This window comes from Balearica regulorum, chromosome 2, assembly GCF_011004875.1.
Source record: "Balearica regulorum gibbericeps isolate bBalReg1 chromosome 2, bBalReg1.pri, whole genome shotgun sequence".
In the NCBI taxonomy this organism is placed as follows: Eukaryota; Metazoa; Chordata; class Aves; order Gruiformes; family Gruidae; genus Balearica; species Balearica regulorum.
Genome location: NC_046185.1, coordinates 146031614 through 146047065, shown reverse-complemented (window position 1 = coordinate 146047065; position 15452 = coordinate 146031614). Strand labels below are relative to the sequence as shown.

The 15452-nt window shown below is 39.0% G+C and overlaps 1 protein-coding gene across 1 annotated transcript in view; it reads right to left on the bottom strand.

The window, feature by feature from the left end:
* Positions 1 to 872: 872 nt before the first annotated feature.
* The window catches only part of LOC104629227 (macrophage mannose receptor 1), a 34841-nt gene continuing 20261 nt past the window's right edge, over positions 873 to 15452 (bottom strand). Inside the window, exons 21-30 of the mRNA XM_075746298.1 lie at positions 14442 to 14547; positions 13414 to 13610; positions 11656 to 11758; positions 10762 to 10994; positions 9387 to 9552; positions 7647 to 7799; positions 3931 to 4047; positions 3500 to 3667; positions 2275 to 2310; positions 873 to 1918 (exon numbers count right to left, since the gene is read on the bottom strand). Coding sequence (XP_075602413.1) covers positions 1719 to 1918; positions 2275 to 2310; positions 3500 to 3667; positions 3931 to 4047; positions 7647 to 7799; positions 9387 to 9552; positions 10762 to 10994; positions 11656 to 11758; positions 13414 to 13610; positions 14442 to 14547 — 1479 coding nt within the window. The 3' untranslated portion in view covers positions 873 to 1718. The remainder of the gene's footprint in view (positions 1919 to 2274; positions 2311 to 3499; positions 3668 to 3930; positions 4048 to 7646; positions 7800 to 9386; positions 9553 to 10761; positions 10995 to 11655; positions 11759 to 13413; positions 13611 to 14441; positions 14548 to 15452) is intronic.

Genomic DNA, 15452 nt, shown 5'->3' with positions numbered 1-15452 from the left:
ATGTTAGCAGGGGTGCCCCATGTTTTAAGGCTGCCCTTTATAACTGAAGTAAGTATTCCTAAAGGAAGAAGGTACTTCCCTTCTAAGTAGCTATCAATAACATTTTTACTTAGGAGCCTTTATTTTTTACTGGTTATCTCAAGAAAAGGTAAATAATAGAGGTAATACAAGTGTGTTCTCAAGCTTCTCAGTTGTAGGCACAGACGTCTTTGTGCAGAAACCTATTCCCTATGTCCAACTTATTCCAGATATTCCCTTCCCTTCCCTTCCCTTCCCTTCCCTTCCCTTCCCTTCCCTTCCCTTCCCTTCCCTTCCCTTCCCTTCCCTTCCCTTCCCTTCCCTTCCCTTCCCTTCCCTTCCCTTCCCTTCCCTTCCCTTCCCTTCCCTTCCCTTCCCTTCCCTTCCCTTCCCTTCCCTTCCCTTCCCTTCCCTCCCCTCCCCTCCCCTCCCCTCCCCTCCCCTCCCCTCCCCTTCCCTTCCCTTCCCTTCCCTTCCCTTCCCTTCCCTTCCCTTCCCTTCCCTTCCCTTCCCTTCCCTTCCCTTCCCTTCCCTTCCCTTCCCTTCCCTTCCCTTCCCTTCCCTTCCCTTCCCTTCCCTTCCCTTCCCTGTTACAGAGATTTGGTAGAAGCTCCTCTGCTCCAGCCCTGCTCCTCTGTACACTGCTTCACTGAGGGCCGTTAGTGCCAGGTGCCCTCCCGTGGCTTGGAGAAAGGTGTTTTCATAACTCAGGAGGGATGATGCAGGTCTTAAAATACACAGAATGATAAACCGCCCCTTGAGGCAAACACTGCTACTGTATACAATTGAAGAAAAGCTGAAAGGGGATCTAGGCAGTATATTATCAAATGCAATTGCAAGAAAAAATGGGAGAATTTATTTTCAAAAAGTATATCGGTGATTTTATTTCTCTAAACTGGAGAATTATATAATGCAGTATAAGATAGCCATTTATTATACATGCTTGGATTTAAAAAGGGACATCTCTGCATACTGAAAGCATAATTACTGAAATAAAGCCCAATGAAAAGATCATCTACTGTTGAATTTTTGTTATTAATTTGAACTTGGCAGAAATATGTTGATATTTACAGGATAATACAAAAGTGCAAGGCTATAGGAAATGGCATAATTATTCCCAGAGTTCAGACTAGAAGTAGGAATAAAGGAGTCTTTTCAATTTTTTTCCATCTTTCCATCTAGTTTTTGGTAAGGAAATAATATTTAATTCTCAGATGCAGGTATTATAATAGGTTTTATATGACTGAAAAGATAGTATTGTACCTGTGAAGCTGAAAATTTGAAATGAGCAGTGTTTCCCATCATAGTCTAGGTAACACTGAGGCAATACAGCAGGAAAAATAATGTGAAGATATGAACAAAAACGAGACTCTCTAAACTGAGTTAAATAGAAGAATTTCACACAGTAAATATGTCAGAGTTCTCCCCTAACACCTCTGGAGCCAACTTTTCAGCCATGCTTATTTATGTGAAAAATACATATGTAGTCCCCAAACTAAACAAAAGAAAGAAACTGTAACACTTTGGAAGAAATTTTGGAGGGCGTATATATGTATGTGTATTTATATAAATCCATGAACTTTATATTTGTGAAGAGAGGAGACTATTATCTGGGTAGGACAATGCAAAGCTGGTGTAAGATTTCACCAATTCACAGGCTGGTTTTTTTGTTAGTTGGAAATTATGGGTGTTTTGCCAAACTACATGTCGGTATGTGCCTCTTTTTCTTGGATATCCACAGTTGCTTCTCGTCCACTCATGCTAGTTGAAATATGCAGCAGGTTTTGTCTTTTCTTCCTCAAGTAGAAATAAACTAGACTTCCAGCTCCAACTATAGACAGGGCTAGAAGAACGAACAGCCAAATGATGCCGGCGGAAACCATTTTCTCCATCTTCCCTTCTGTAAGTGGATGAAATGGAATCAACACCTTTGATCTTAAGAGATTTCAGAATCTAGTAATAAATGGGATTTTTTTAACCAGAAATCAGGTGAATGCAATATGCTTGTAGCTTTTCAGTTCAAGAGGTGGGTTTGGTGGGTTTTTTACTAACAAAACCAAACAAAATATAATTAATTCTGATCAAACCCCAGTTTACTTCAGAATAACCTCTATTTCCTATATCTAGATACAGATGAAGTTTATGGAGTTTTTGTTTTTAAATACTCTCAGGATTAATACCTAGAAGCTATGTAATTATATTCTTGTTGTATTTGAGCATCTCCTTATAATTCTACTTAAAAGGAATTATGCTTACCTGTATATTCTGTTGACATCTCTGTGTTTTCAGGAGCTTTTGGAAGGAAAAGAAAATGTTTATTCTGAGTGCTTTGAAAAACAATGAGGCACTCATTTAAAACTTCCCAACTCCAGATGCTCCTCATGATTCCCCCTAAATTCACTTGATGGTGACAATTGCTCTCCCAGAAAGATAGAGCTAAGCATGTGTAAACCTCTAGTAGAATGGCTGGCTCTTTCATTCCAAGAGCATCTGACCTCCTCAGTGGAGATACCCAGCAAGACATGAAATTAGAGTCAGATTTCTGTTATTTCAAAAAATGTTTTCAAATGTTTATGTTCATTTCTGAGAAACTGCCCTCAGGTTCCTTAATCATTTTAAGGTGTTTTCTGAAACAGGAAAAATTTCCTGAATGGAGGTCTCAAGTGTTAGGGTTGTATCATGAGCATTTTACTTGAGCTGAATAGGATCTTCTGCAAGTTTAGCCACTTCTGTCAGAGACAACCATTGCTTGTGGATGTGGTTCCTATGGTAATTGCACTTCCTAAACTTGTCAGGTAAGGGAAAGGTGAACAGAAATATGAAGTTTAACCAAACAAAATGTTCATGTTCTGGACCACTTTCATTTAATCTCAGTTGATAATTGAACTCACGCATTTTCTTTCAGATCATAATTTTGCTGTAAGGGGAGTACCAGCATTTTATTAAACATGATTCTATCACACTGTAGATAAAGAGTGCCACAAGAATATATCCCTCTAATCCATCAGCTCAGAAGACAGTAATGAAAGGAATCACCAATTTCAGCATTTCTACAAGACAGACTTTTCATTGCACTCATCAGAACAAGATTACTTTATTTTTTAGAACATATTCAGCTGAAATTAAACAAAATGTTGCTTTTGAACTTAGATTGTCTGATATCGAAGGAAAATTCTACTGAAAGATGGCTTCTTATTAAAAATGAGTGATCTTTGACCATTGTTTTGCCTAACTGTAAGGGTCTGAAGTATTCATGATGTGGCTCCATGCAGGTAATTTTACAGGACTTACAGGAGATGCAGCCCTCTGAGGAGGAAGTCAGAAGCCACGTGTGGCTCCTCAGTATTTAGGCAGATGAATGCTGCTGCTAGGGTCTATTGGTTTTGCACACAAATCTATAATGATTTTCATTTTTTACGCTGTACAATGTAAATACATTATCAGGCATTATTAACCTTAATGTATTAGAAGTATTACTTACTTTTTGGTTTTTTACAGATAAATCCTTTTCTGAAAGAACAGACGTTGGTGTTCCAGTAGCCAGACAATGCACATACTTCTCCACACTCTTTATGCCTTTTGTTTGAAGGTTCACCCATTTGCCAGTTGACAAAATCCATTGCAGATTTGTCTGTCCATACCCAATGTCCTAAAGTTTTAAATTAGCATGTATGTATAAAAATACAATGTTTTAGACAGATAGACCAGGTTTTGATGAGGAAAACAAAAACTTCTAACATGAATAGGTAGTTAAATGTTGTAGTTACATTTCTAAGCATATGTAAGCATGCTTTGAAATAAACCTTGTGTATTTGATATATATGTATACTTTCAAGTATATAAAGTTGCTTTCTTTTTAATATATAATTTTGTATGACATTATAATGTATGATTAAATATTGAAGATATTACCTCCGTCATCTTTCTTTAGCCCTATCCAGAAGTTCGGTGATTTTCCATGGAGTATCTTAATGGTGTCTGACAGAAAGTTTGCTTCAGTATAGTCTCGTACTGATACCAAATTAGCAGCTGAAAAGTATTAATGAACACAGCACAATGTCTCTATTTTCTTACAGCTTAAGTCAATAAACACATAAAATATATGCAAAAAAGATAGAAAAGACACTGATTCTTGTACGTAGTCTTCACTAGTCTCGTTACGGTTATTGTATTTCTGTATTATAGTTTGAGCATGCCTGTGAGCTGGATGCAAGGCAGCACGAAGACATGGATTTTTCTTCAGCCTTTGGTTGAAGCCTTTTAGAGGAAAAAAATTGCTGTCCTGCATTACGTTTGGACAGATCCAACCACACCCCAAACTGTGATGCAGGTAGGCTGAAAGTGGTACATACGGTGTAGTGAGCACTACGCATCTTGCCACTACAGCTCCTTCACCCACCAGTGGCTGGGCAGCATTTTTGACAGTGCCTGATGCTATGTACTGCAAGGGTAGATAGGATGTGTAGGCAGCTGGAGGCTGCAGTCCAGAAGATGTCCAGAAGTTGATCTATAATTGCCGTATGCCCTGTGATTACAAATACACAAAGCTGTGTTGGGGTGTCTTGGTTTCAGCTGAGAGGATTGATTTTCTTCATAGTAGCTAGTGTGGGGATATGTTTTGGATTTGTGCTGGAGACAGCATTGATAATATAGAGATGTTTTTGTTCTGTGGACCTATTGTTGAGCAGTGTTTACACGGGGCCAAGGCCTTTTCTGCTTCTTGCACTGCCCTGCCAGCAGGATGGCTGGGGGTGGACAAGAAGTTGGGAGGAGACACAGACAGGACAAGTGACCCAAACTGACCAAAGGGATATTCCATACTATATGACATCATGCTCAGTTTATAAGGAGCTTGGGGGAAGAGGGCGGGGGGGGGGAGTGGCGGCATTCGGAGCGATGGCGTTTGTCTTCCCAATTCACTGTTATGCATAACAGAGCCCTGCTTTCCTGGAGATGGCTGAACACCTGCCTGCCCATGGGAAGTGGTGAATGAATTCCTTGCTTTGCTTTGCTTGCGTGTGCGGCTTTTGCTTTACCTATTAAACTGTCTTTATCTCAACCCATGAGTTTTCTCACTTTAACTTTTCCAATTCTCTCCCCCGTCCCGATGGGGGGGAGTGAACGAGCGGCTGCGTGGTGCTCAGCTGCCGGCTGGGGCAAAACCACAGAGGTCCTTTTTGGCACCCAACGTGGGACATGAAGGGTTCGAGATAATGACAGATTTGATTGGAATGTGCTAGATTGAATTTATAGCTATTATTAGCTATTTAGTATTAGCTGTTCAGCTATTAATTGGCAGGCTCCTGTGCTGGCCATGGGGCTTGCTTGCCTTACTATCTATTAGAGTCTAGTGCTGTTAGTGGCTGCTTTTTGCTTTTGCTGCTCGCTGTAGTGCTGTACTGCTTATCATCTTACTGTGCTGTGCCTGGGAACATTTTGATAACAGCAATGGCAATGAGCCTGGCCTGGCAGGTGGCCAGGGCACCGCTGCTGTTTCTGTGCTGCCGTCCTGGACAGGCTGGAACTCCTGTGTGCACTCGAGTTGAAGGGACTGTGACCTGTGGATGAGTCCACGTCGGAGCAGGACACCCCAAAGCGTCTGCGGCCATGGGTGCATCTGTGCCGCAGCAGGTATATCTTGAAGTGTCTGTGGCTGTGGTTGTATCTGTGCTGCAGCAGGTATACCTCTGGAAGGATTGTGACCCAAGGATAAGTCCATGCTTGAGAAGGTACACCCCGGAGCATCTGTGGCAAGGATAAGTCCATGCTACAGCAGGTACACCTTGAAGCATCAGTGGCTGTGCATGGGGTCATGCTGGAACATTTCAAAGTGTGTGGCCATGGACGAGCCCACGATAGGGCAGGTTTATTTCTGAGAGGACTGAAGTGACTGTGACTGTGGGCAAGGCCACGCTGGAGCAAGTATATCTATGAAGGCATTGTGGCTCATGGAGAAGGCCATGCTGGAACAGGTGCACCTCGAAGTGACTGTGGCTGTGGATAAGTCTATGCCACAGCAGGTGTACCCCTGGAGAGACTGTGGCTCATGGATAAGGCTCCACTTGGAGCAGGTACACCCCTAAGGAACTGCAGTCTGAGGATAAGTTCAAGCCGGAGCAGGGGCAAGGGGAGGTGTTCACTGCAATGGTAAACTTGATGGTCTGACTTGAAGGGACCAGGGGTGGAGATTGTAATGGAAATACCTTTAAATTGTTGTAACCCATGATTTGAGTTCCATGTTACAGGAATTACTGTAGCAGAAATCACCCGAACCAATGGAGAACAAGCCTTACAGGGGGCAGGGCAAGTGCAGCAGTGGACCTGACCTGAGCTGGTTTTGGTGCCCAGTAACTCCACATGTCAACCACCTCTCCTGTCCTGAGTGACCACCATGGCGGATGGAGCCAAGTGAACCCAATGGACATTTTGTGAACATTTATGGACATTTTAAAAGGGTGGTCCACAGACTAAGGGAATGATATCAGCATATTATGTTAAGGGATGAGAAGGGTGGTGGTGCTTAATGAGGATGTATTGAATTGTGTGGGACCTGAGCATGACGTAAATAGTATGGAATAATTGATCTATAATTGCCATATGCCCTGGCATTACAAATACACAAAGCTGTGTTGGGGTCATCAGGAAACGACCACCTTCCTGGCCTGGCCAGTGAATAACATGTAAATTTAGAACATGACCAGTGTCCAAATGCGACCTCTCGTTCTATTTATTAGTGTAATGTTTACTTTTCCTAGTAATTATGTGACTTATCTTTCTACAGAACTATTTCAGGAATTCTGTTGTCACCCAGCTGTAAAGTAAAATGCCTTTGCAAAACTACTTTATCTGTTTACTCAGTCATAGGTCAGTGTTTTCATACACACAAGGAAGTGCTGCTAGAAGTCCTTGTATTCTCTCTGACGATTAAAAGACTATCTCTCAGATATGCAGTGCTAATGTACAGGATGTTTCCTATTCTTACTGACACTGAAATGCATGCTGCATCACAGCAATTCTCAGTGAACAGTCAGGAGAAATGAGAAATGTGGAGTAAAGTGTCTTTTCCTCTCCCCTGATGCACGTACTGCTCTTCTCTCCAGTGCATAGACAGCAGTGGGGGCTGTTCCAGAGCAGGACCTGCATGGCCGGGTGTGTTTCACTGGTTAATGAGAGCTAAAGAACTCCTCCATCTTGTTTCTTGTCCAGCCAGTGAGATCCAATTAATAAACTCTGCCTCGGAACTAACAAAGACAACTTTCCTATGAGTTTGTGTCTCTTAGTTTACACTGTATGCGGCTTCCCTCTTGTTTGGCGAAGGGAAAGCTGACCCTGCTCTCTGTGCCTTAGTGGGACTCTAAAAGTGTTTCTCTCCCTACTCAATTACTGATTTCCATAAAAGTAGTAGGAATTTCATATTTTTGAGATATTCATATTTCACCAAGTATTTAGGATATCAGATGCCTCTGTCTCTGACAAAGTTTGGGGTTATTGTGGAAAGGCATGTTCAGTAAAGCAAGCTAAAAAGCATTGTTTGAAGTTTTAAAGTAATTTAAGATTTGTTTAGCAATATTATCCATTGTTTTTTGCGTTCCACTACATCTTCAGTCTTTCTAAAACAAAACACTCACCTAGTCGGGCACATTCCTGATGAGCTTGAGACCAGCTTCTTTTCCTGGAGGCCTCAAAGTAATAGCAGTGACCATGGAAAGGTATCCAAGATTTGTGTCCTCTTGATTCAGGGCATTTTCCAGGAAGTTGTGGGGGCTCAGTAGGGGCCATTACTGATAAGAGATCAGGTAGTTGGAATCCAGTTATTTTATAAAATTTGTTTTTCCCATTATACTAATAAGACAAAACTAAACAGACTATATTAGGTTTTTCAGCATAGAAGAAATGAAGCATGTGCTAGAAAGAACTTGAATAAGGCTTTGATTTTGTGTTCGAGAGCATATTTTGCTTCATATTTATTTATCAAGATGATTAGGAAGATACACCAGTCTATAAGAAGTATAGATTCTGTCTAATGATGGTTTTTATAGTTACTCTTGTCAATAAATTTCCAGCTGGTTTTCTGACATAAGTATCTGCCTCATTAGTTAAAAATTCTATTTTTAGAATATCTTCTGACACTTCAGTCTCATTTTTTTGACAAGTTCAAAACCTGATAGCAGAAACTGTGATTGTGAGTGAATGTGTTGGTATAACTAAACATGGCTTGCAAGATTTTCTTATTAAACTGCATCCTGAATAAATTCCATAGTGATTGATATAATAGAAAGATTTTGGATGAAAAGATAAATGCAGATGGAATGAAAATTAAATGTTCTGCCAAATTACATTTTCTTCCTCTGAATCTTCTACAGTCTATTTCTTTCTCTATTAAGGAACATTCAGCTCTCAAATTAAATTTCTGTAATATTAAGTGGAAAGTGACATTATATATCAAATCTGATGATTTTTGTCAAATTACAATATCTTAGAATGTAATTTGGCATGCAATTTTAAATTTTCTACTGATTCAAGATCAACCATAATGTTGACAAAACCAAGAATATAGCTAATTTGTGAATTCGTATTTATACTTATTTCCATAGAATTTATAGAAGTTTGTGCTTGGAAGGCTCCTCAGGGGTTTATTTACTTCATCCTTGTGCTCACAGGGGACAAGAAGTTGATAGATAATTATATCATTTCTAACAGATGTTTGTCCCGTCTGTTCTTAGCAACCTGTACTGACGGAGATTCCCTGACCTGTCCAAAGTATTTACTAAAGACTTCTGTACTGATAAAATTGATGGCTTTCCTTGCCATATTTAAATCTGCTACTCTTTTCCAACTCATATCAGACATAAGGAAGTATTTAATTTCATTCCTTAGGGCTCATTTTTAATATTTAAAATTGATAATCTGGTTTCTCTTAGTCTTTTGTTTCTTAATCTTTTGTCCAACTTCAATAATAATCTTTCCTTTTAATTCTTATTTCCTGGTCATCTGAAACCCTTAGTTGACAGAGAGCCTTTTCAAACTTTGATGCCACAAGCTGGAATCAGAATTTCATCTGATGCCTAATCAAAACAGATCTCATAGCAAGTGAATGACTTTTCCCATTCGAATGAATAGTTAAGAAATTAATGAGTATTCAATCCTTACCTAGTCTTTTGGTAATTATTATTACCAATAATTATTATTATGAATTTATTTACTTCTGGGAAGAATTCATGTCAATATTTAGAGCTAGTTAGTTAGCTACTCATGTCTTTCTGTATACTAGTGAATAAAACAAGTATTTTTCCAGTGGCTTATTATATTTAGCACTGTTGATAAATCTACATGTCCTCTAGCTAAAACTCTTATACTGAATTGCTTACCATCCATTTTTTTACAGACAGAAAAGAGTTTTTCCTTGCAAGAAGCTGTCTTCCAGGTGCCATCAGTGTCTAGGTAGACACATGCTAATGTCTGTTTTGGTTCCCCGCTGGACCACTTGCTGTAAACTAATCTCCATCTGTCAATCCACTGATACTTGCCATTGGTCTGGAAGCAAAATCTATATGATAATTTCAAGGTTGCAGAGAGTGACATAGCTAATACACAGGATCCTCAAGAGGACTCTCATGTAACCACTATGGAATTATATGCTTACTAATGCCCCCTTTTTGTGCTTGTAAATGCTAGCTGCAACAAAATGTACAGTGTCCGTTTATAGCCACAAATGTGAATGCAGAATGATTTTTTTTTCTGCCCTCCAAAAAGTATCTAACATTTATTCAGAGCATTTTTTCAAGCATTGGGAAATGCTTGAGGAGGAAAAAAAGAAAGGGGGCATGAGATAAGGCATAAAACTGGGAGTCAAGATAAGACCTCATGTTGGTACGACCAAACAAAGGTCTGCATGGAAAATGGGAGTGTGGGTGGGAGTGTTCTTAACAAGCAGCGCTGATTGCCATGGCTTTTGTTGTAGTTGTCGTGACTGTGATTCATGGGGAAGAGCGTAGCATGTCAAAACACACCTACCATCCAAATGTTCACCCTCCCCTGTCATACAACTGATGTAGACATCTCACAAACAGAAAGGATTTTTTTTTTTCCATAATTTTCTAACTTCTTAATGGGAACAATTACACAAACTGCATTTTCAAATGAAAAAATATATTCAATGGTCAATATTCACCATATCATATAGCCTCCAGGTTCCTTTAACTAATTTGTACCCCTGTTTCTGTCCACAACTGTATTTTGCTACTGCTACCATAAATAAGACTACTCTAGTAGAACGTGTGAGCATAAGCACACACGTAAAAACCATTGCTTTGCAGGTCTCAGATGTGCAACCTGGGATATCATGTCACTGATCACTGAGATACATAAACACATGGCAGGAGGGCAGGATGCATGTTGTTCCTGGAATATCTTTTTGATTAAAGTAACCTCAAAACGTGGGAGATTTTACAATTTATATTCGAGACCCTCTAAATGACTCCAGACAACACACAGCATTGTTATATACTGGTTTGCAGGAGCATTTCCTTGTGCTCAAGCATATACGAGTTCTTAGTCCATTAAAATCTCCACTGTATGAGTCTTCTTTGAAGAACTTCAGCATAAATGGGTGCTGCAGTGATGTAACATGCTGTTTTCAGCACTACACTGGCAGAAATTCCTATAGGTTACAAGATGAGAGCAGAAAGTAAGATCAGGTCCAGTGTCAGCTTGACTACCTGTATGTAACGTATGTGTTCTTACCTTGTTGCTGTTAAGACCAATCCACAGGGGCTCTCCATATTCCTGTGTGAATAAGAACACCAGTGCCTGGCTGTATGGGTCTAAAATGCTGGCAAGTTCTGAGGCATTGTTATTGCAGTTTTTCTGTGCTTCCTCCCAATTCATTTTGGAACGGGTGACAGAGTAGCTAATGCCACCAGAATGGTCAAAAGCAAAGTCCAGCGCTGTTGCTGATGACTTAAAGAGTTCAGGATCTGTAGGAATAAGGGAAAAAAACCCATCCCAAGAACAGTTAAATCTGGAGGCCACGTATTTGGCTTGGCCAATTGAATAACATCTTCATTATTTCCAAACCTAGTAGAAAATTTTTGATGGAATAGAACACCTTCTCATTAGTTGTTTTTAAGTAACATATAACTTCAAAACAACAGTGAACTTTCTGGATGAAAGAAATACATTTTCAGCCTCTGAGAATTTTGAATCAGTAAATTCACAGTATCTTATATTGCAGGGGTAAATTCACCCCATCAGTCAAAAATAACACACCTACCCTCGTGTTTTCTAAATACTCTTTGCAGTTTAGCAGCTTTGGGACTATCATATAAAACTTACCGGTTATGATCATCTCTAGATCATTATGAACTTACGTAATTAAAATGCTTGTAGGTTTTAGCTTTTTAATTACATTTTAAAAAATAAAATCATTTTGCTTTCCTATATTCTGATATTTTATTTGTCATTCCCTTTTCTAAAACATTGCTAAGTAACACTGGGATGAAAGATGGGACCTTAGGTTTTACTGATCCTTTACCTAAAAAAAAAAAAATATATATATCTGATTTAAAGCATGTTAAACAAGAAAAGTTATTTTAATCCTTGTGTTATAAATTTAAAGATTAGTGATACAGAACTCACCACTATTCTTCTGGCATATATACCCTGTGGACTTATAACACTCCTCATTGTTCCATTTTCCTGTGTCGTCAGCATGACCTCTCTTCAGAGAAACACAATCAAACTGTTGGAGTAAGGGAAAGAATATGAGTACGTTGATATTGGAAGTTATAAAACAAAGTACTATAACTCCCTGGGTAGTGTCACTCCTTTTTTCTTTGAATTCTGATATTACAGAGTATATATTACAACTCTAGAAACACCTTCCTTTTATCCTTCCTGGCCTCCTTTGTGGTGGCCAGCTGCACCTTGGTACTGTCTTGTAAATCTTTGTAATCTTCTGCACAGCCTGCTTGTTCATTTGATTATTTTCGAGGAGACGTACTTGAAAGGCACTATTATTTTCAAGAACTTTTCTGTCACATTTTCTATCTCAAATAATGAGCAACTATCAGTAAGTTTTCTGAATAAGAATGAAATAAAAATAAATGGAGGTCATGCTTTATATTTGGCTTGCAAAGCCAAATTTAAATAGTGGTTATTCTTGACAGAATCATCTAAATTATGGTCCTTGACAGAGTTATCGTCAACTCTAGTTCTTGGAATTTCTCTTTCAGCTATACCAGATCAGGTGCTGAGTGCTTAAGAAGCTGGAACTTCAAGTTTATTACAACCTGCAACAGCCTACTAAGCTGCCGTGCAGAAACTCTAGGAATGACTGTTTTAGTGGCTCTTGACTCTAGTTTCCTAAGCTCAAGTAACTTTTTGATGTTATATTTCACTCATTTGAAAAGGATCCTGTGAAGGAGATAGCTGTTAGTATCTTGAAGATGAAGGAGGAAAGTAGAAAGTACTTTTGCACATAATTTTTTCCCCCTCCTGATATTTCCCAGGACTGTTATTAGAACTGCTGTAAAGTAGAGCTGTGTATTGTGCTGTATCCTGTATGTCTTCCTGCATGCCTTGGCCAGTGACTAGATGGGCAAGAGCAGAATGAATTGCCTCAGGTGCAAATTAAGCTGGTTGTCTAGAGATAAGATTTCTGGGTTCTCTAGAGGTGTAGATACCAAAGTGAAGGGAGGATGGACAGTGAGTGGAATGGCATAGTGTGAAGGACAAGTTCTGAAAGCAAGATATGGAAATCAATGGAGGAAAGGCAATGTGGGTGTGCAAATCAATCTACATGGGTCTGGATATGTAGAATGCTATTTTATTTACAGCATTCTGAGGTTTAATTTCAGTGCTAGCAGTGGAGAGGGTTTGATTGGTTTAGAAAGTATATAACATCTATTGGGCCTTAGCAATTCAATTACAACTGTAAATAGGGAAGACATAGAAAAAAATTGAACTCTTTCCTCTTGCGTCCTCTCCTCTTTTCTTTTCAAATTTGAGTTAACTTGTCAAACGTGAAAATATTTCCAATGTGTGTTAACTTCTAAAATTCTAATGTTGCATTTATATTCTCTGCAAAATGAACAGCAAATTACTATGAAAAAGAAGACTTTATTCAATCTATCCAATCTTTATTCAATCTGTCCATTGCTGCAATTTTACTAAATTCTTTGGCAAGTCTTTGGCAAAATTGCAGCAATGCATTTTGTGCTCTGAGACAGCTAGAATGTTCAAACACTGAAACTTTTTATCACTAATCCCAGTGCAAAGTTTGATGAACAACTTGAGGAGAAGGCTGAGGCAATGTCTGCAGCAAAGTGAGCTGTTTACTTGAAGTGATATTGCTCCTCAGATTTAACTTGATGGTAAATGCTAAGTGATATTTACCTGTTGCAGATTGTGGCCATCTTCTGGATGTAGACTGGGATACAAAACGGGTTCTACAAGTTTTGGGGAATCTGGAGCCCAGTTTGTATAAGAGACAGCACTTCCATCAGTCCAAACAAAGTTGAGTTCACTGTTTATATCATTCAAGCCAATCCAGGGATCATTTGAAACATCCTTCAAATGGTAAGTAAGAAAAGCTGGAAAAAAAGCCAATAGAAAAGGTGAAATGTCATGTCATCCATCAAGACATCAGCTCATAAACAAATCCTTAACTAATTTGTTCATTAAAGTCTTGTAAATAGATTTTAATTAGCATTTGATCAGAAATTTACCCAAGTTTATTATTCAAGGTTATGGCAAGCCTTTGCCTGTGAAAAGTCGCAAAGAGCGAAAGTGTTTGGAACTATGAAGCAAGACTGGAAAGAGGAAAGATACAAAAACCCTGCCTGACCACCATGTTGTCTAATGAGTTCACTTATTTCAACACTCCAGATAAGCTGATTGACTGATGGAAATGTGTAGGTGTATACAGCTGCGAATGGAAGCCCATGAACATAGGCAAGGTGAAAATGTGCCTTCCTCCAACATTCTGCTGCTGAATGAAGTTGCAGAATTTAGGCAGAGGTACAGTAATATATCCTCTCATTTCAGAGAGGTATAGTAATATATCCCTTTCTGTTTCCGGCAAAAACAGACCATGGATTCCTTTTCTTCCTCTGTGTCTAAAATTACAAATGCCAGGTGTGGATTTGTTATTTTATGCTAATTCATACCCTACAAATAATGTAAAGCAGTTTTCATGGAACAGGAGGAAGCAACCCATAGCCTCACTAGCATGTCCTAGACAGATGGTTCCAGTTCTTCCAAAAATATTTCATGCCATGGCCATATAACACGTATTGAGTATATATATTATAAAATACATATATTTAGATACTGTCTCTTTTTGCCATGTTCTTCTTTACAGGAAATGACCACTGTATTCAGAGTAAATGCTATCTATTATCTGATGGGCTATTGCACTGTACCTTGTACTTGTTCATTATGTATGCTTGCCAGGTTTCCTCCAAGGCTCATACAAGTTCCTCTTGCACTATACCAGTATTCATAGGAAGAGCCAAAAAATTTGTAACACTAGGGAAAAACGAGTGTAGACCGTTAGTGAGTGACAGCAAAAGGAATTTACGTTTGAATTACGCTAGTTTAAGTAGAAATTAGCCTAATTCAGACCCACAGAATAATTTTCCAAAGTTAACAGGGACTCAGCTCTGGAACTAAGTCAAAACCATTCACAAATTTTAAATTTATTCTGTGTCTTTCTGTGAGGGACTGAGAAAGTCACCACAAAACTCAAACAACCATGCATAAACCGCAGTAGGAGTCTGAGGAGAATCTAATGTGTTAACTAATGCAGAGATTTTGAGAAGCCACACTCCATCATTAGTAAAAGACAAAGAAGGGCTGACTCTGCAAGAAAAGCCCAGAGGGTTTCGTGTGGAATCATTTGAACTTTCTGAAAAATGTTTTTCACCTAGAGCCTATGATCAGTGTGCTCTCATGTGTGTGTATTCGGCCTTTTTCAGTGTACATCTCTTTTATTAATGGAAGTATATGACTCATGATTTCTTAAAGAGCGTGTAGTCATCACATTCCCAATACACATTCACCCTGAAATGGTTTTGGTAATTATGAGTGTGCCTAGTGTGCCCTCTCCGTGTTTACAGCTCTCCCTCTGCTCTGTGGCACGCCAGTAGCACTGTCAGAGAATTATCTTGCCTTGTTTGTGGAAAATAACAACTCTGATGACTGTGACAAAAATGCAAAAAAAAAAAGTACTGGCATAAACGCCACTGGTGTGAGTATCCAGGATGCTTTCATAACAATATTGTATATATTAGAATATCTCACTCAATAAGCACATCAAGTTTGTCCCTTTTGGGAAGAGGCAAGCATTACATTGAAGCTTCTTTGGAAAAACTTGGCCTTATTTCTGATTCATTCCAGCTCAAATGACTGATCTTACGCTACAGTTGGTGCTT